At 44.5% G+C, this 20,020-nt stretch overlaps 1 protein-coding gene across 2 annotated transcripts in view; it reads right to left on the reverse strand.

The window, feature by feature from the left end:
* Window positions 1-6,853: 6,853 nt before the first annotated feature.
* The window catches only part of SIK3 (SIK family kinase 3), a 263,067-nt gene continuing 249,900 nt past the window's right edge, over window positions 6,854-20,020 (reverse strand). For both annotated transcript variants that reach the window (XM_049857327.1, XM_049857326.1), the window contains 4 exons: window positions 12,042-12,205; window positions 11,008-11,140; window positions 9,913-10,083; window positions 6,854-9,173 (listed from right to left, as the gene is read on the reverse strand). In XM_049857327.1, the coding sequence (XP_049713284.1) occupies window positions 9,926-10,083; window positions 11,008-11,140; window positions 12,042-12,205 (455 nt within the window). In that variant the 3' untranslated portion in view covers window positions 6,854-9,173; window positions 9,913-9,925. The remainder of the gene's footprint in view (window positions 9,174-9,912; window positions 10,084-11,007; window positions 11,141-12,041; window positions 12,206-20,020) is intronic.

Consider the following 20,020-nt stretch of genomic DNA (forward strand, 5'->3'; position numbering starts at 1 on the left):
TAGGACCTAGGCAGAAATGTGCCCTGTACCATCTACTCAGGAAACTAACACTTGGAAACCAGTCTGCTGGGTCAGGGAGTGGCCGGACTCCAGGCCTCTCCCCTTCCTGCCAGTCTCCTGCCTTTCATCTCAGAAAAGGTGGCTCTGAAGCCGGACTGCCTTAGATTGGAGTCCCAGATCTGCCTCTTCTTAGCGGCTTGAGCTTGGGCAGGTTGCATAAACCTCCTACACCTCAGCTTCTTATCTGTTAAAGGAAAATAATGATAGAACATGTCGTCTGCTAGAGCTAGGGATTGCAAGTATGTGAGGCAGCACAATCCCCCCGCCAAGATGTCTGTGTCCAAGTCCCCAGAACCTGTGACTATGTCACCTTACATGGCAAAAGGAATTTTGCAGATGCGATTAAGTTAAGGACCTTGAGATGGGGTGATTATCCTGGATTATCCAGACAGGCTACCACAGAAGCAGAGGTCAGAGTGATGCAGTTACTGGAAGGGGGCTACGAGCCAAGGAATGTGGGCGGCCTCAGAAGCTGGAAAAGGAAATGGATTCTCCCTTAGAGCCTCTGGAAGGAACGCAGCTCTGCCGACACCTTGGTTTTAGCCTAGTGAGACCTATTTTGGACTTTTGACCTCCAGAACTGTAATACATCTATGTTGTTTTAAGCACAAAGCTTTGTGGTAATTTGTTACAGCAGCCACAGGAAACGAATACAACACATACGTAAAACAGTTAGAAGGGTACCTGCTGTTGTTGGGTGCCATTGACTCTATTTTGACTCATAGCAACCCCATGTGACAGAGTGGATTTGCCCCATAGGGTTTTCTTGGCTGTAATGTTTGCAGAAGCAGATCACCAGGACTTTATCCCGCAGGGCCACTGGGTGGGTTTGAACTGCCAACCTTTTGGTTAGCAGCCAAGCGCTTAACCATTATGCCACCAGGGCTCTTTCGAAGTAAACAGTAGCTATTCTGTGTCCTGGAATCCCAGTTTCTGGTGTTTCAGTCTTGTTCCCACTAACACACTTGCATTGCCAGAAGATAGCTCTCCATTTTGACTTCAGCTTCTGGCAGCAGAAGTGGGGGAAGGCAGGAATCCCACATTTCTCTGCTTGCCCCTGACTCGTAGATGCTCAGAGGTTCAACCGAACCAGCCCCAGAGATCTGTGGAGTTGTGCAGAGTGGGAGGTAGTCTCAGTTAATAGTCTGCCTGGGCCACCACTTGGCCATTCCAGTTTTCTGGCTGTAGTCTTGAATGGGAGGGAGACTGGTCATCTGCTGGGACAGCTCACAGGTGTCTCAGGCCAAGAGAGGTTCCTTCCTTTCTGAGGGTAGAGCTAGTACCAGCCAGCTTTAGGGGTAGCCTTACTAGTTAACTTCAAGCAGCTTGCCACTGTTTCACCCTCTTTGGTTTATTATTGAAATGACTATCACGGCTAAACCTAATATCCAACACTTGCCTAGTTCTTTATTGCCAAAGCACTAAATTACTATGTCCCTGTAAGGCTGGCAGGCCAGATACTATCATTGTTATTATGCCCATGAGAAAACTGCTGTTCACAGCTGCTAAGCGACTTGCCCTGCATCCTACAGCCATTAGTATTTGGTGTTGGCAGGACTAGGAATGAGGAGGCCTGGCTTCTAGCTCTTTGTGGTGGCCAGCAGCAGGGCCCCTGACTCCCATAGCCTCTGTATCTGTCCAGAGACTTCTAAGTTTTCTGGCTCAGGGATCTCACGGCATTGGGGTAGGGGATGCTGTTCGGCAGCGTTTTACCAAACAGGAATGTTTCATTTTTAATATGTTCACTAATGTGCCTATTCCATTTCATTGTAAGGGAATATTGTTTAGACTAGCCCAATCTCATTGTTACTAGTATTTTGGAAAGAAAGTCTTTCTGGACAGAGGCTTATGGAAAAAAATTAACATGTCGAGCCATGCTCATCAGTTTCAGATTGTGAGGTCCAGCCAGTCAGTGTGAGTGGCGCTAAGTGCCCATTGAACGAACTGGCTGTTGAAGGGGTGCAGGGCTCACCAACACAGGCCATAATCCCACACCCTCTCCTAGTCCTCAGAGTCTCCAGTGCGGCTGTTTCTGAAGTGGATCAAGTGGCTGGCCCTGGATCCCCGACACATCTGGAGTGCTGGCAGCCAGCTGCAGGAATGGATTTTGCTCAGAATGATTAGCGACTCATTTAGATTAACAAGTTGCTCTTTCCCAATGTATGTCCTAATGTACCGGTCAGTCTGCTCTGGGAGGACTGTCCCCTGCTAGGCCTGGCATATAGTAGACACTCAACAAATAGTTGTTTAATGAATGACACTGCTCAATGAAGCTGGCTTGTGTATCGCCGTGATGCCAGAAGCTATGGCACCACTATTTCAAATACCAGCAGGGTCACCCCTGGTGGACAAATTTCAGCAGAGCTCCCAGACTAAGATTAGGAAGAAAGACCTGGTGATCTACATCTAAAAAATTGGCCAGTGAAAACCTTATGAGTAGCTGCAGAACATTGTCTGATATAGTGCCGGAAGATGAGCCCCTCCGGTTGGAAGGTGCTCAAAATAAGACTGGGGAAGAGCTACCTCCTCAAAGTAGAGGCAACCTGAATGATGTGGATGAAGAAAAACTTTCAGGACCTTCGTTTGCTGATGTGGCACGAATCAAAATGAGAAGAAACAGCTGCAAGCATCCACTAATAATTGGAACATGGAATATATGAAGTATGAATCTGGGAAGGTTGGAAGTTGTCAAAAATGAACTGGGACACTTAAAGATAGCTATCCTAGACATTAGCGAGCTGAAATGGACTGGTGTTGGCCGTTTTGAATTGGGCAATCGTATGGTTTACTACACCGAAAATGACAAACTGAAGAGGAACAGCATCGCAGTCATTGTCAAAAAGGACATTTCAAGATCTATCCTGAAGTACAGCTCTGTCAGTGATAGGATAATGTCCATACGTCTCCAAGGAAGACCAGTTAATAGACTGGTTTTCAAATTTACGCACCAACCGCTAGTGCCGAAGATGAAGATTTTTTATTAACTTCTGCAGTCTGAAATTAATGAAACATGCAGTGAAGACACATTGATAATTACTGCTGATTGAAATGCAAAAGTTGGAAACAAGAAGGATCAACAGTTGGAAAATATGGCCTTGGTGATAGAAACAATCCTGGAGATGGCACGATAGAATTTTGTGAGACCAAGGACCTATTCGTTGGAAATACCTTTTTTTCAACAGCATAAATGGTGACTATACATGTGGACCTCATTGGATGAAATACCCAGGAATTAAATCGACTACATCTATGGAGAGAGACGATGGACAAACTCAGTATCAGTCAGAACAAGGCCAGCGACCCACTGTGTAAATAGACCATCAATTGCTCATATGCAAGTTCAAGTTGAAGCTGGAGAAAATCCAGACAAGTCCACGAGAGCCAAAGTATGACCTTGAGTATATCCCACCTGAATTTAGAGACCACCTCAAGAATAGATTTGATGCATTGAATACTAATGACCAGAGACCAGATGAGTTGTGGGATGACATCAAGGACATCATACATGAAGAAAGCAAAAAGTCATTAAAAAGACAGGAAAGAAAGAAAAGACTAAAATGGATGTCAGAATAAGACTCTGAAACTTGATCTTGAACATCGAGTAGTTAAAGTGAATGGAAGAAATCATGAAGTAAAAGTGTTAAACAGGAGATTTCAAAGGGCAGATGGAGAGGACGAAGTAAAGTATTATAATGAAATGTGCAAAGACCTGGAGATAGAAAAGCAAAAGGGAAGAAAATGTTCAGCATTTCTCAAGCTGAGAGAACTGAAGAGAAAATTCAAGCTTTGACTTGCAATATTGAAGGATTTCTGTGGGCAAAATATTGAATGACATAGAAAGTGTAAAAGAAGATGGAAGGAATGCACAGAGTGACTGTACCAAAAAGAATCTGTTGACATTCAGCTGTTTCAGGGTGTAGCATATGATCAAGCATCAATGGTACTGAAGGAAGAAGTCCAAGCTGCCCTGAATGCACTGGCAAAAAACAAGGCTCCATGAGTTGACCAAGTGAGATGTTTCAACAAATGGATGCAGTACTCACTCATCTGTGCCAAGAAATTTGGAAGACAGCTACCTGGCCGACCAACTGGAAGAGATCCGTATTTGTGCCCATTCCAAAGAAAGGTGATCCAACAGAATGTGGAAATTATTGAAGAATATCATTAATGTCACACACAAGTAAAATTTGCTGAAGATAATTCAGAAATGGTTGCAGCAGTACATTGACAAGGAACTGCTAGAAATTCAAACTAGATTCAGAAGAGGACGCGTCAGATGGATCTTGGCTGAAAGCAGAGAATACCAGAAAGATGTTTACCTGTGTTTTATTGACTATGCAAAGGCATTCAACTGTGTGGATCATAACAAATTATTTATAACATTGCAAAGAATGGAAATTCGAGGACACTTAATTGTGCTCATGCAGAACCTGTACATGGACCAAGAGGCTGTCGTTTGAACAGAACAAGAGGATACTACATGGTTTAAAATGAGGAAAGGTGTGCATCAGGGTTGTATCCTTTCACCATACTTATTCAATCTGCATGTTGAGCAAATAATCTGAACAGCTGGACTATATGAAGAATGTGGCATTAGGATTGGAGGAAGACTCATTAACAACCTGCAATATGCAGAGGACACAACCTTTGAAGGACTTAATGATGAAGATCAGACTACAACATCCAGTATGGTTTACGCCTCAACATAAAACAAAAATCCTCACAACTGGACCAATAAGCAACATCATGATAAATGGAGAAAATATTGAAGTTGTCAAAGATTTCATTTTACCTGGATCCACAATCAATGCCCATGGATGCAGCAGTCAAGAATTCAGACGATATACTACATTGAGCAAATCTGCTGCAAAAGACCTCTTTAAAGTGTTAAAAAGCAAAGATGTCACCTTGAAGACTAAGGTGTGCCTGACCCAAGCCATGGTTATTTTCAGTTGCCTCATATGCATGTGAAAGCTGGATAATGAAAAACAAAGAATTGATGCCTTTGAATTATGGTGTTGGTGAAGAATATTGAATATACCATGGACTGCCAGAAGAACAAACAAATCTGTCTTGGAAGAAGTACAGCCAGAATGCTCCTTAGAAGACAAGAATAGTGAAACTTTGTCTCATGTACTTGGGACATTTATCAGGAGGGACCAATCCCTGGAGAAGAACATCATGCTTGGTAGAGGGCCAGTGAAAAGAGGAAGACCCTCTGTGAGATGGACTGACACAGTGGCTGCAACCATGCACTCAAACATAGCAATGATTGTGAGGATGGTGCAGGACTGGGCAGTGTTTCATTCCGTTGTACTTAGGGTCGCTGTCAGAACCAACTCACTGACACCTAACAACTAATGACACTGACACGGTTACCAGGATGGTCAGGGGTGATATGATGGAACATGGCTGGGAGAAGGTTCAGTAAACTCTTGAGCACTTTGCCCTGGACCACAGACCCCTGTTCAGAACAGATCAACTGAAGGTGTGTGGTGCAGGATGAGATGGGGAGTTGGGTGGAGGTTCTGGCTGAACCATGGAGAGCTACCCCCCCACCACGTCCCCATTTTTCATATTTGGCAATTTTGTTGCTGTTTTTTGGTGATAGGAGCCCCGGTTTAGCCCCTAGGGTAGGGCATTGTAACCAACTAGATACCAGATTCTCTGCTGCCTTTCTGCCTAGGAGACTAAGATGAAGACAGAGTTCATCTGTGACCAGCGTGACAGAGGTCTGGCTCCTTGGGAGGCACACCAGCCCTCTGACTTTTTGATCCTTGAAATTGGGGCCTGGTAGGAAATCAGGAAGACGACAGAGTAAGGATCTGTCGAATGGCTTCTGTTTTCCGGAGCGCACGGATCTCTGGGTCCATATTCCCGTGTCTTCTCCAAGCTCATCCCTCCTCTAGCCCAAAGGCACCCTGGATGATTTCTGGAGTGGCGCCTATTGCAAAAGGTTGGAAATTGTTGGAAGGCATTTGCGCATATCGCTGGTAGTGGTTCCAGACTCACTTAGCCTTAAGTGAAAGCGTGTATTAAAAACAAAAACAAAAAACCTGTTGCCGTTGAGTTGATTTGACTCAGAGCGACCCTATAGGACAGAGTAGAACTGCCCCATAGAGTTTCCAAGGAGTGCCTGGTGGGTGCATAGAGGCACTCAAAAGGATTTCTAAACCACCCCCTTTCTTGTCCACCACAGATTTGAAGGCTGATATAAGTGCCCTTCTCTCATAATTCTTTCTAGAAATTCAGTCAGTATTTCTAAGCTCCGGTAATCTTTCTTCATAGAAGTCCTTCAGTCAGCTCTTAAGACCTGCCTAGGTTTCTCGTGAAAATTTTGCTCTGGCTTTTGGAGTCTGAGTGTGGAAAGGGGAAAACTATATGCAAAGTTCCCTTTTTATCCAAACACTTATTTGGCCATCATATCACTGGGCTGATCGAGGTCATTTCTAAAGGCCCCAGCTTGGGCCAGCTCTTTGTGGTCCTTCTTCCCTCTCTTCTTCAAAAGTTCCCTCACAAGGAACTTGTTTCCCATCAGACTCACCAAACTGCAGTGCTCTCTTCTGAGGGGACAGAGTCCAAGCTGGGTGCCTGGGGACACAGTGCGAAGTTGAGTCCAGGCTTCTAGAGAATGCTAGTTTCACAAGGCGGGGTGAGAGAATGATAGCTCTCAAAGCTCCACCCTAGTGCCTGGTAGACCAGCTCTCTAGCCTCTAGTGTTTCCAACTTCCACCCACCTGGTTGCTTCTCCCAGTTAGACACCAAACCACAAGACAAATAATGTATCAACATAAGATCATAATCTGGCTTTTATTTTCATAATCTGCTACGATCCCCAACTAAGTTACTGAATTGTAAGTGCCCCACAAAAACAAGGACTAAAGGTCTTACTGCAACATAGGTCTGGAGATTTTTAATCCTTTTTTAGTTCAACATAAATCAGAAAGAAAAAATACTTCCAACATTTTCAAATCACAGAAATAGTAAAGTATATTCATATACATTCAACATATACTGTGCATATTGGTTACTACAATACAAAGCAATGATGTCTTTTAAAAGTGTAGTTCGCAAGATGGCACATCGATAGGCTCACTGGCTTTCATCTGGGTGGTTGCTAGAGGGCGGCGATCTGCTCTTCCACAAAAACAGTATCATGTAAACAGAACAGGCAGAGCATGTGGTGGTGGTGGTGGGGAGCGGTCAGAGGGGCCTCAGAGTTGGAAAGAACCCAGAGAAATCAAACAAAAGCTTTTGGGGCTTTCTTGGAAGCCCCCTTTTGCTGAGTAGTTGATGGTCCCACCAAGTGGAGGGGCGACTGGGGACCATGGAAATATGGCCTAAATTCCAAGAAGGGCCCTTGCACTGCAGAAATCCATTCGAGGGTAGTAGGTCCAAGAACTGAGCTGCCAGTATCAGTGGAGAAGAGCAAGCTGCCTGGGGATCCTGCCAGCAACGCCAGGATGGCCATGCTGGATACCCGCTTTCTTCTGTGCAAATTCAGGGGGAAAGACTAGGAGGGGACTAGGAACTTTTTACTCTCTCAGGAAAAAGGATCAAGAGTCAGAACATTTAACATCTCTTTCTTGTTTTAAAGATAAGAAGGAGATAACTCAAATCCTCTCTCAGCCCCCAGCCAGCAGAGATGACTTTGGTTTCTAACAGTGAAGAAAAATAAAGATAATGGCACAAACAATAGCTATTGTATATGCACTGCTTCAGCAGGGAAAAGAAGACCACTCTATCTGTCACTGGCACAAGGAAGAACTGTTTACAATTACAAGGTCTAAATAAAATACTTGGAACAAAAGGTGCAAGTCACAATTCAAACAGAACAGAATCTGGTTAAACTTTTCTCTTTTAAACAAAAATCCCTTTTGTCTTTATTAATAATCATAATCATAATAATATCAGCATTTACCAAAAACAATTCCTACATGATCAAGAATTAAAATAGGGACTGAGGATGCCCAAGGATGAGAAGGAGGTTAGGAGAGAGGCAGGGCCCAAGAGAGCCTCCTATTTATTCTTCTTGCCTGTGACAAAGAGGCTGAAAGGGAAAATCATACATATATTTATATATAAAAGGAGAAACGATCCTTTTTATAGCGTAATATGAGAATGAAAGATGACACAAAAAGCATAGTGCACCATTACTGGGTGTTCAGACCATGGGTAGAACCAGCAGGATGATAAAGGCAACCAACTTTTCAGGTTACAAGAGGGGTGCTGAGTTATACTATACATAGAGAGAGGGCTCTGATGGAGACATTGTTAACGGGCAACCCGTCCACACCAGGTCACTCAGCTTCCAGGCTAAAGCTCTGATACGGTCTTGGCTGGGGCCAGACGTCTTTTCCAGTGGATCCCAGCAGTAAAGACCTCTCAGGTTCCAGGCTTGGGGTATCTTATACTCTGTTTTTTGTTCTCCAAGTGCCAGAGGCCACCACCCCTTCCTTCTTCTCCTTTCCCCAGCCTCTAGGATTCTGGAGGATATTATCCTTTAGTATTTGCTCCTATGGGAGAACAATGCAGGTGAATGGAGGGTGTTTTGTGAATGAAGGCTGGGGATTGGGTGGCTCCAAGTCCCCCCCGCCACCACGACCGCCTCTGTACTCTAACTGCATTGCTCTCTTCTCTTAAAAAAGAGGAGAGAGAGAGGAAAGGAGAGAAGGAGGGAGGGGAAGGAGAGAGAGAAAGAAAGAAAAGAGGGAAGGAGAGAAGGGAAGAAAGAAGGAAGGGGAGAAGGGAAGAAAGAGAGAAAGAAAATAAATCCCCTCCATAAGAAAACATAACCAAAGGAGGGAAAAACTCCCTCCCCTCCTCCAAAAAAAAACAAAACCAAAAAACCCCATCAACTCAAATACACCAAATGCGCCTTCACAAAAGGAGGAGAACATAGATGTCCTGTTTATTTCCTTGGTAACTTGGTCATACAAGCAAACATGGCAAAACCCCTCAGAGCCCCAGAGAACAGCACACTGATGAACCAAATGTGAGGAAAGGAGCCACAGTATTCTGGGTGGAGAGAAACACAATGGCAATTTGGCGCAACGCTGCTAGATACTGTTGGTTTAAAATGAATTTTTTTACTCCCAAGCTGTACATAAAACCTGCAACAGAGCAGACACAGAGAAGAATTAGTTTGAAAAGTGAAAGATTCATATATTCAACTGAAAACTTAAAAAAAGGTTTACATTTATTTACCTTAGGTATTTTAAAAGCTTGCCATATTGAGGCTCTGACACGGATTTGCCAAATGGCTTAACCCTCATTAAGTCTTTTCTAAGATTTTTCAAAGACAGAACCAGTAATGCCTACTGTATACCTTTAGGCATTACTCCAGCCAAATTGGTCAACTTACCTATTTTCTACCCCTGGTCTCATCATATATTTCCCCTGTCTAGAATACTCTGCCACTTGCTTCTGTACAGCCACAAGAAATATGTTTTCTTGCTGGGTTTCATTCTTCGGGAATAAATTTAGGGACTGCTTCCTTATTACCCTGGCTACAGGTCATCTCTACCTCTCAAGCTGTGGCTTGCTTACTGTCCCTATGGAGACTACAGCACTTTTAACACAATGTGGGCCTTGTCTCCCATAATTAAACCAGGGGACTATCTCCAGCATTTCTCCTGTATCCCTCCACACTGAAAAAGAAACATCCAGATGACAAACCCAACTAGTGCAGCGCTTAATGAAAAAACCAGAAGGTGGGAAGGCCATGAGTGGAAGAATGGCGCTTGTCAATTTCAGAGTTCTGGTCACTACACGTGGAATAAATCTCCTGATGGGATCAGGAACTGGTACTGGCCAAAGGTCTGGTCTGGCCCTGACCAGGGTGATACTTACTCTCCATTTCTTGTTACACGCCTGCCTGTTCCATGCTGAAAGAGACCTCAGGGTGCTTGTAGCTGAGCAGGATGTCTGTAATACATGTAGATGGATAGCAAGAGGAGTTTAAGTGCTGGCTGCCGTCAATCAGGTCTGGGTGCTCGTGACCCTGCAGACTCTCCCTACATTCTGCAAGACCAAAAAGAACATGTGAGCTTGGCAGGGAGCTAGGAGGGTAGGTGGGCAATGGGGAGAGAGAGAGAGAGGAAGAGAAGGCAACTTGTGTGAGTACCATGGGTGTAACCTGACTCCCAGCCCTCAATTCTCAGCTGATAGCGGGGCCTCTATTTGTTCAGTGACAGGAGGCCTGGGGGCCAGGATTATGCCCATGTTCTCCTCTAAGTGTTCCTTTCCTCTCTTTGTCCCTTTTCCTTTACCCTCTCCACCCTTGGGTACAATCAGCTGCTACAGAGTGAGAGAAGACAAAGGAGTGCTCCTTCAGAGAGACTTACCTCTTTAACGGTGAAGACAGTCATTTTACTGCCTACAGATACCAATTACTGGGTACACTCTGTGTAATAGGCAATGTGCCAAGCAGTTCACATGCATTAAGCCAGTTAACCCTCACAGCATAATCTAGGACACAGGTTCTGTTGTTTCTGCCGCATTATAGATGAGGACCTTGGGGCTTAGAAAGGTTAAGTGCCTTGCCTACAGAACCTGAAAAGCGCACAGTTGGGACTTACTGCAGACCTGTCCAGTCCAAGCCCCAGGCTTTATCTGCTAAGATACCCTCCTCTCCCTCTACTGGTTCTAAGGGGAGGTACACAATACTCACTAACCGAACCAGAAAAGCTGTTATTAAACAAGTACCTTAACAAAGCACTGGAACAAAAATGGGATCGCCTGTACTCAGCCAGAAGGCATGCTCCCTTGAGCACTCACATTCTGGGGAGGAGAAGTGGGGAAGGGCTTTATGTCCAGAACCCTTGGGGTGCTGTGGCTCTGCCTCCCCATGGACTTTATGCAGAAGAGGGGGGCAGTCACTGCAAAGATGGAGGGAGAGCTCCTCCAGGAACCTCTCTGGGGTGCCCCGTGCATAAGGCCCCTTACCTTCATCATCCCCATCCTGAGACTGCTGGCTCCCCATAAGTGAGGACTGGCTGAGAACTGCGTCTGACATCCGGGCAGAACTAAGTGCTTTCCCAGCCACGAGACTCATTCCTGGCAAATTATCCAGCTGCACCTGCAGAAAAGAATTAGGAATGCCAGACCCTTAGAGACAGATGTTCATTCTAAAAGATCCCAGGCCAAGGGCAGCCTAGGGCACCAATTCCAAGGAGTTCTGCCCAGATGCCCTCCTTCTGCAGCCCCATGTAAAGGAAATGCTGCAGTGATGACAGTGTAAGAAACTACCCCAGCCTTTGGCCAGGGGAGGGGCTGGGGATGGGAGGACGGTGAATCTCAGCTGGTGGTGAGATCCCCTTGACACCTACCTGTCCTTCTGAAACCAGGTTTCTGACCCTATCCCCATCATCACTAGGAGTCTGTCTTAGGACCGTGTTGTCCATTAGAATGCTGTGCAATAATGGAAATGTTCTCTATCTTCCCTGCCCAGTATGGCAGCCACTAGCCACATGTAGCTATTGAGCACCTGAAATGTGACTAGTGTGAATGAGGAACTAGATTTTTAATTTAATTTAATTTTAATTAATTTAAATTTGAATAGTCACACGTGGCTAGCTGCTACTGTATAGACAGTGTGGCCCTAGTTGTTTGTCCAAGGAAGGAAAGCTTTGCTCAGCCAGACTTGCTCCCATTATTTGAATAAATTCAATTTAGCTGTCAGAAGACTAACCAAGAGTCTAAGGATTCATTTGCTGGAACTTAAGTTTAGACTAGATGGAGCAGATGACAGCTGTTGTTCATTTTTCAGTCTAAAATTTGGATTACAGATTCTATTGGGATTTTACTGGAGTTGTTCTGTTAGCATGACTCAAAAGAGCTGCTCTCATGGTTCCCAGAAGTACTAAACTCACACTAAGAAGCGTACTGGCAGAGATGCTATCCCACATTACTATGTTCTCTTTTCAAGGTTGGGATCAGTAGAATCCCCACCTCCAAGAAGAAGAAGGGGACCAACGTACGTAAGCATCGTCACTGTTCTGGATCGTATGGTGTCTCTGAAGGGTCCGGGGCCTGTGGTGCTCGCTGACGGAGGAGCGTGCTGGGTATCCGAGCCCATTGTGATCTGGCAGCTCCATTGCTTGTCCTGGAGAACTTCTATCCATGCAGTTCCCTATGACAGACTCTGAGAAGACGGCAGAATAGGCTCAGCAGACCTAGTTTCTCCCAACATTGTAAGCTCTCATCAAAGAAATGTCTTGCAAGGGGAACAGTGAGCAATGGTGAATACCAACATGTGGCCCAAATGCTAGTCCTCAACTGGCTGGTGATGGTGCTCAGAAGACCAGCCTGGTAGCCCCTAAATCCTATGGCAAATATGAGTCCCTTTAGGAGGGGATCATATCCTTAGGAGAAAAATCCCACATTCTCAAGGGTCAGCTGAGTCACACTGAACTCTATTTTTTTCATTTTTCTGTTGACAGTGCTGTGTTCCCAAACCTAGATGCACATAGGAATCCCTTTGGGAGCTTTTAGGAACCTCCTACCTGGGAGGGTGGCCTCCCTTCTGTGGATGCCTCCTCTCTCCTTCCTTGGTTTCCTTCCACCTCATGTGCCACCCCAGTCTTCTCCTCTTTTTCTTCTCTAACTGCTGCTTCCAGCATTTCCTGTGATTCCTCTGCTGTTTACAAGTAAAGCACTCTTCACATTTCTATCCTCGACCTTCTCTCTCTCCACTCTTAACTTTGGCAATATCACCTATTTTCATGGCTTCAACTCTTGCCTCTATGTAAAGAATTTGCTAAAACACTATTTTTAAAAAGCTCCAGATCCATAATTCCAACTATTTACAAGATATCTTTCCCTGAATATCTAACCAGCACCTAACACTTAACATGCCCAATTCCAAGTTCATCAAATTCCCCTGCAACCCGCTCGCCTCCTTCAGACATCCTTGTTGTATGTCCCATTTTCCTAACCTTACAGGTATGAGTTCTCAGGGTCACTGCTGATTCCTCACTCTTGATCCTGTATCAGCCTGAAATCTAAAGAACCCAACTCTGCCATGCTGGTCACTTCTAGTTCCCTTCTTTCCAACCTCACTGCTTCAGTGGAGGCCCTATTACTCTTGCCTATATTACTGTAATAGCCTCCTAACCACCCTCCCTCCCACTACCCTACAAAGAAGAATTTTTCTACAGGGTAGCCCAAACACTTTTCTCTTTACAACACTGCCCCGGCCTATTTTATATTCCTTTCTGCTGCACATTCTAAGCTCTAGTCAGATAGGATCACTTAACTCTTCACCTATTCACAATTCTGTGCGTTTGCTCTACCTGGAAATGCCTGATTTTTCCACTTTCATTCATACCAATCCAAATCAACTCAGCCTTCTAGGTTCCATCTTAATGTCACCTTCTTTATGAAACTTTCCCTTTCTCTCAAATGGAAACAGACCTTTTTTTCCTTTAAACTTCAGAAGACTTTCCTAGTCTCTCTTAGCTCAAACATTATCCCTGGTACCATGTTCAACTGCATACTTGTCTTAATCATTCCTATTAGACTGTAAGGTCCTTGAGGGTAAGAACTGTATCTTAATGCATCCTGTAAGCCATCAGTGTTCCAGAACATTCTCCTAAACCCAGTAGGTATTTAGTAATTATTTCTTTTACTGATTTTAATAGACTCTATGGACTGGATTTTGGAAAGAACGAGGAGTTCAAAAGGAATGAGTATTTCCTCTTGACCAAAAATGGTCAAGAAGAATGTCAGGGCCATACCTAAGTTGACAGGATCCTCCTGGTACCACTCTTGGCTCCAGTCTTTAAGAGCTAGAGACTGGAACATATGTTTTGCTTGCCTGGTTAGTTTTTTAAGTTAAAGCTCCTTGGTGATTATTGGGCTTATTTTTTGATGAACCGACTCCTGGTGAAACCAAGTTTTTTTCTTATTCTTAATAGGAAATAGCCCTAATGGTTACTGTGCCATTCAATATCTATTTGAACAATGAAAATAAAACGTACTGATGGTTGGGTAAAGGCTTTCAGGTCTATATATTCAAATGGCCACATCTCTCCTATATCAATCAGGGTAAGGCCTGGGCTGAGGGGCACAGGTATGACTGGAAGGGAGAACTACCTGATATGCACGTTGCTAGTAATGCAAGGTATTATGGAGAAAAATTAGAGGAGGAGGGCACTTCCTGACTAGTAAAGGTAAAGGCAAGTGAAAAGTCTTTTGAAAATTCTCTGAGCAAAGAGGTCAAAGGAATAGCCAAAACCCAACTATTTTGCTACCAAAAGCAGAAAGACAGGAGAAGGAAGATAAAAGAAAGCCTACACTAGGACTTGCTCTATGGAATGAGCTCACCCATCTTACCCACCCAGTTTAATTTCTCTCAGTGGGCACAGCTCACATGCTGGCCCCGGGGGCCAAACAAAAACCCCTGTTAGGAAGAGGTGCAACACTGGCTCTATGGATCAAGGAACTGACTCCTTGTTCTACTTTGCAACAAGATCAGTGCTTCTTATTTTTTCAAAGTATTTCCCAGCGCCTGTTCTCCCTTCTTTGATATCTACCCCATCCACTCTATTCCTTGGGGTTATGGAGCTGGATACACATCTCTCCAGTCCAACCTCCTTGCTCCCCCTAAAGGCACGTGTGAGAGCTCTCCTGTTTAAAGGTTTTTATAGGCTCATTAACAAGTACAAGGAAATGGCAAAGATAACAAAATTTATACTGTCCTGGTCTTTGGTATTTAGTTCCTGCCCACCTCTTCTGGAGGCCTCATTGTTTCTGTCTGTTTGAGATACAGTAAGTTGCCTTTACCTCTTTTTTTTTTTAACATTTATTTTTATTCCTGAGAATGGGGTTTCTCCAAACCAAAACACCAACTCTTCTTTTGGCTCTGCCTTTACAGGTCCATATGATCCTTGTCTGCTCTCCCTGGTCTTCAAGTCTGATGCCCACAGACCTGAAGGCGACACCAAGTGATCACCTGGCAAATCCTATGATAAGCCTTCCTGACTCCCTAGCTTACAGCTCATCCTTCAACCAGGCTGGAGTTGAGCATAGTGGTCATGAACGTAAGCTCTGGGGTCAGAACCCTTGCCTTACTATTTCCTGAGGAATGGGATCCTGGGTAAGTTATCCAACTTCTCTGGGCCTGAGTTTATTTATCTGTAAAACAGGACTTACCCCACAGGTATGTAAAGTGCTTAGTAGAGTGTAAGAGCTTAGTAAAGACTGTCACTTACAATCATTTCAGGCATGTTATTTCTGAGTGGCTAACAACAAATGGGGTCACCATGAGTCGGAATCAACTCGATGGCAAGTAACAACAACAAGGGCATTATCGAGCCAGTCAACAAAAACAAGAAACTGATTTTATCCCAGGACCCTCCTTCCAGAACGATGGGGCCAATTTACCTATATTAAGTGAACAAATAAGTTACTGAAACTTTAATTTTCAAGGACGGAAATGGGGAGAGTGCTGGCACACCATGGGGAATGAAACCAATGTCATGGCACACTTCGTGTACTAACCGTCGAGTGGGAAACTATTTGCTCTGTAAACTTTCACCTAATGTACAATAAAAAACTAAAAAAACTTAAATTTTTAGAGATGAAGCCTCTGATAGGAGAGACACCAACCCAAAAACCAAACCCAATGCCGTCAAGTCAATTCCAACCCACAGCGACCCTAAAGGACAGAGTAGAGCTGCTTCCTCATAGGGATTCCAAGGAGCAGTTGATGGATTTGAACTGCTGACTTCTCGATTAGCAGCCATATCACTTAACCACTGTGCCACCAGGGCTCCAGGAGAGACAAACGCGAGTTAAAAACCAGAGGGAAAAGAAGTGTGTTAATAGGAAATGGGTAACAAACCTGAGCTCCATCTGCTCAAGTTCCTATATATGAACAGGTCAAAGAGATGCAAGGGCAAGCATCTCCGCTTGGCAGATGTGTTTAGCGGGTGTAGAATGGGAGTCAACGAGGCATGAAGGAAAGAATATAAGACTACAACCAACCAACCCATAGCCATCGAGTCTATTCTGACTCATAGTGACCCTATAGGACAGAGTAGAACTGCTGCCCCATACATAGGGTTTCCAAAGAGAAGCTGGTAGATTTCAACTGCAGACCTTTTGGTTAGTAGCCGAGCTCTTAACCACTGTACCACCAGGGCTTCTAGAATGTAAGACTAGGGAATAAAAATTGGGGGTTGGAATCCAGCTCTAGCAGAGTGTATGACCCTGGGTGTGTCATTTACCTCTCCTAGCCTCAGTTTCCTAGCTGAAAAATCAGAGTTGTTTGGAGCCTCAAAAAAGATAATGCATGTGAAAAGCTCTTCATAACTGTAGAGGACTACACAAGTAAATATTTTTAGTAAAAACACTGACTTCTAAGTGTAGAGGTCATTTGTGACACCTACTAGATGAGACCTACTGACTGGCTGGAGGGTGTAAATAGACTGTCCCACTGACAAAGGGACAGGAGATTCAGGCTCAAACCTCGGGCATCCTTCATGCTCTTTCAACAGCTGAAGGAATCGTTCCGCTGACCAAAAGGCACTTAACTAATGTGGAAAAAGTGACTTCTGAGAGCAGCAATGTTTGGGTATTTACCAAAGTAAAGCTGAGAGAGTACAGAGGGTGGGATGATCATTCGATCACGCGAGGGGAAAAAATGCACAAACGGACACACTGCTCACCACCCACCTGCCCGGGGAACTCTGGGGCAGCTTGCACAACCCTGTTGAATCTGTCAATGTTGACTCGTCCTTACTCATTTACTGGGGCTTAAGAGAAAATGAGAAAAATGCCATGTGTGATCTCCTAAAGGCTCTGAGGCGCAAACCCCTGCAGGCTGCCATTGTTTCACCTCTCTGAAAGACCCAAAGTTCACTTATATTGCTGAAGCTGACAGCTCAGAGAAAAGAGGATGTGGTTTTCTTTGAGAGGTCAAGTTGCTAATCTCACTGTGTAAACTGGGTATGCTGTTGTACTTATTTATTTGCAAAGGAAACATCAAGTGTGTGTAATACTGTGGGAGGAAGATAAACCTTCTTTTTACTTCTAGAGAAGCAGACAGGGAGATTATAGGCAGCGTGGGGTGTGCCCTAAAACATGGACACAGTGAAACAAGCCTTTGGCACGCTGCCTGCTCAGTACTCTGGCAGGCCACACTGGTTGGTGGCATGCACGTAAGGTGGCATCTCATTTTCCTTGAGTAACACCAGCGATCACTGATTATCTGCTCTTCAGAAATTTTAGCAATATCACACTAGCTGTGCTCTTTAACTATACCTCTTAACAGCACTCATTACATAGCCTGTCATGTTAAAGCTGCCTATGAGCCTGTTTTACTACCCCGCCCCCCACCACGCAGTAGAGTATAAGCTCCCTGGGGCGGGTTCTTTGTCTTTCCATCTCTGTGTTCTCCTCAGCATCTCATCTACAATATAGTCTTGTACAGCATAGCCAGGAGCCCTGGTAGCACTGTGGTTAAGCGTTTGGCTGCTAACCAAAAGGTCGGTGGTTGAATCCACCAGCCGCTCCTTGGAAACCCTATGGGGCAGTTCTTCTCTATCCTGTAGAGTTGCTATGAGTCTGAATCAACAGCAACAGGGTTTACAGCATTGCCATTCAATAAATATTGTTGAATTTGGTTCTTTAGGGAAATAACAATTGAAGCATTTTGGGACTGGTGTGTAACTTCACTGTGATGGAGGTACCATTAAAGGAAATGCCAGACATTTCTTCCTGTCCAAAGAGATAAACATGTGTGGGCTCCCCCATTGCCTGCAGCACAGTGGGTATGGGGTATTATAACCCTCTCTTAGCAAAAATGACAGCAAATTATCTGATGATTCTCTGGTAAAGTATAAATGTGAGATCTCAAGTTTTTAAAATAATAGGATCATGTCAAGTTAAAGCAGGAAGATTGTGGAGTCTCAGTTTCTACTGTAAAAGGGGATCATAACGTACACTTCCCCGGGTGGGTGTGAAAAACAAAGGAGAAATGGAGTGGAAAGCACCAAGCACGGTGAGACACAGAGTAGACACAGGAATATTAATTCTGCTCTCCTTCTCTTAGGCGGCATTGAGCTCTCATTACACAGATGAAGAAGTGGAAGAGAGGTTACGTGACAGGCCCCTGGCCTCCGAGTAAGAGCTGTTTAAGGTTGGAACAATGGGGGATCCTCAGAATAAGAAATATTTTTAAACACACAGATGTGTACCCGAGAGGCACAGAAAAGTGAGCATGGATTTGAACTCTGGAGTATCACTGGCTTCATTAGGACATTATTTTCTCTATTTCATTATTTCACTACACTGGATCCTAAATTCACATAATAATAAATCTGTGGCTTTATTCATTAACAATATGCGCACATGTGGCTCCAAAAGTCACAAGGCAGAAGTAGATGTTCGAAAGGGGCGAGATAGGTAGTACTCAAGCAAGAAAAGGCATGTTCCGTGGCTGCGAAAGGGGGCCTTTCAGAGTAAACTGGAAAGAAAGAAGGAAGGAGAATCTCTACAATACCTTGGTAAGCAGGGCAGGAACTAAGATTACAGCTTTCAGAAAAGCTCATATCAAAGGTCAAAAAGAAAGAAAAAGACGTCTTTTCAGGAAGGACACCAGCAAAGCTGATGATGAAGCTACAAAGACTGGGTGGTTTTGAACCCAAACCGTTAAAGAGCTATAACTGCCTGACTCTTCCAGAAGCCAGGAGAGATGTCTATGGGGGACGATGGCAGTGATGGTGGTAGAGGTAAAAGCGAGGGTGAAGGAGGAGAGAGGAGAGAGGTGACGATGGTAACTCAACCAGAGGAAGCAGCAGGATGGATCTGTCACAAGAACCATACCCATGAAGTACAGACCTGAAGTAAAGGCTTTAGACTTAAAAGATGGGATATGACAGGGACTGTGTATTGATTTCAAAGTGCCAGGAGAACTGAGCAGTGGTGCACTATTCTTGTACATTTCAGCTGGGTCTGGATGATATTCTGTATTTTAGAAAACCTCTGTCCTTAGCTTCCACCACATCTGAAACCAATGCAGGCTCCTTGCTTTCCCTGGAACATTCTCACTCACTAGTCTTTCCTTAAGGATCCCTGGTGATGCAATGGTTTAGTGCTCTGCTGCTAATAAAAAGTCAGTAGTTGGAACCCACCAGCCACTCTGCAGGAGAAAAGACCTGGAGATCTGCTCTCGTAAAGATGTCAGCCTTGGAAACCCTGTGGGGGTAGTTCTACTCCGTTCTATAGGGTCACTATGAGTTGAAATTGAGTGAATGGCACACAAAAATAACAGTCTTTCCTTATGTCTCTTCCACTACCCGGAAGGTCTTCTCCCCTAAATCCAAATGGCAAAATCCTCTTCATCAAGAACCAGCCCCCAAACCACTTGCTGCTAGAAACCTACCGTATTCCTTTGATTTGAGCTAATTTCTTCCTCCCCTGGTGTTCCCACATCACTTGTACCAACCACAGTCTGCCTTACTTTAGAGATACTATGTAGACCAGCAAGCCTGCCAAAGGAGGGCCCTGCTGACACTTATGGGACATACTAGGAGATACCGGCAAAATTTAAGCCCTCTAGCGTTTCTGTACGTAGGCATCACACAGGAGAAAAAAGTGAAGAGAAACTAGAGAAAATCATTTTTGAAGAAAAACATTTCAAGAGGCAATCCAGGGTAGGGGGTAGGTGTAAAGGATATACTATTTGCTTCATCTTGGCTCTTTCCCCAGTGCCTGACACAAAGCCTTGCACACCCAAGGCATGCTCAGTAAGCATCTGTTGGAGTGAACGGACGAACTCAGATGCAGCTGCCACTAATTAATTAGCCACTGACCGCGGGCAGGCTACTTAATTTCTCTGTGCCTCAGCTGCCTCATTGGTAAAATGGGGATGTTACTACCTCATAGGGTTGTTGTGAAATGAATTTGCACATGTAAAGCATCTGGTGTCTGGTGCATGGAAAGCATTACAGAA

The sequence above is a fragment of the Elephas maximus genome, chromosome 17 (genome assembly GCF_024166365.1).
Source record: "Elephas maximus indicus isolate mEleMax1 chromosome 17, mEleMax1 primary haplotype, whole genome shotgun sequence".
NCBI lineage: Eukaryota > Metazoa > Chordata > Mammalia > Proboscidea > Elephantidae > Elephas > Elephas maximus.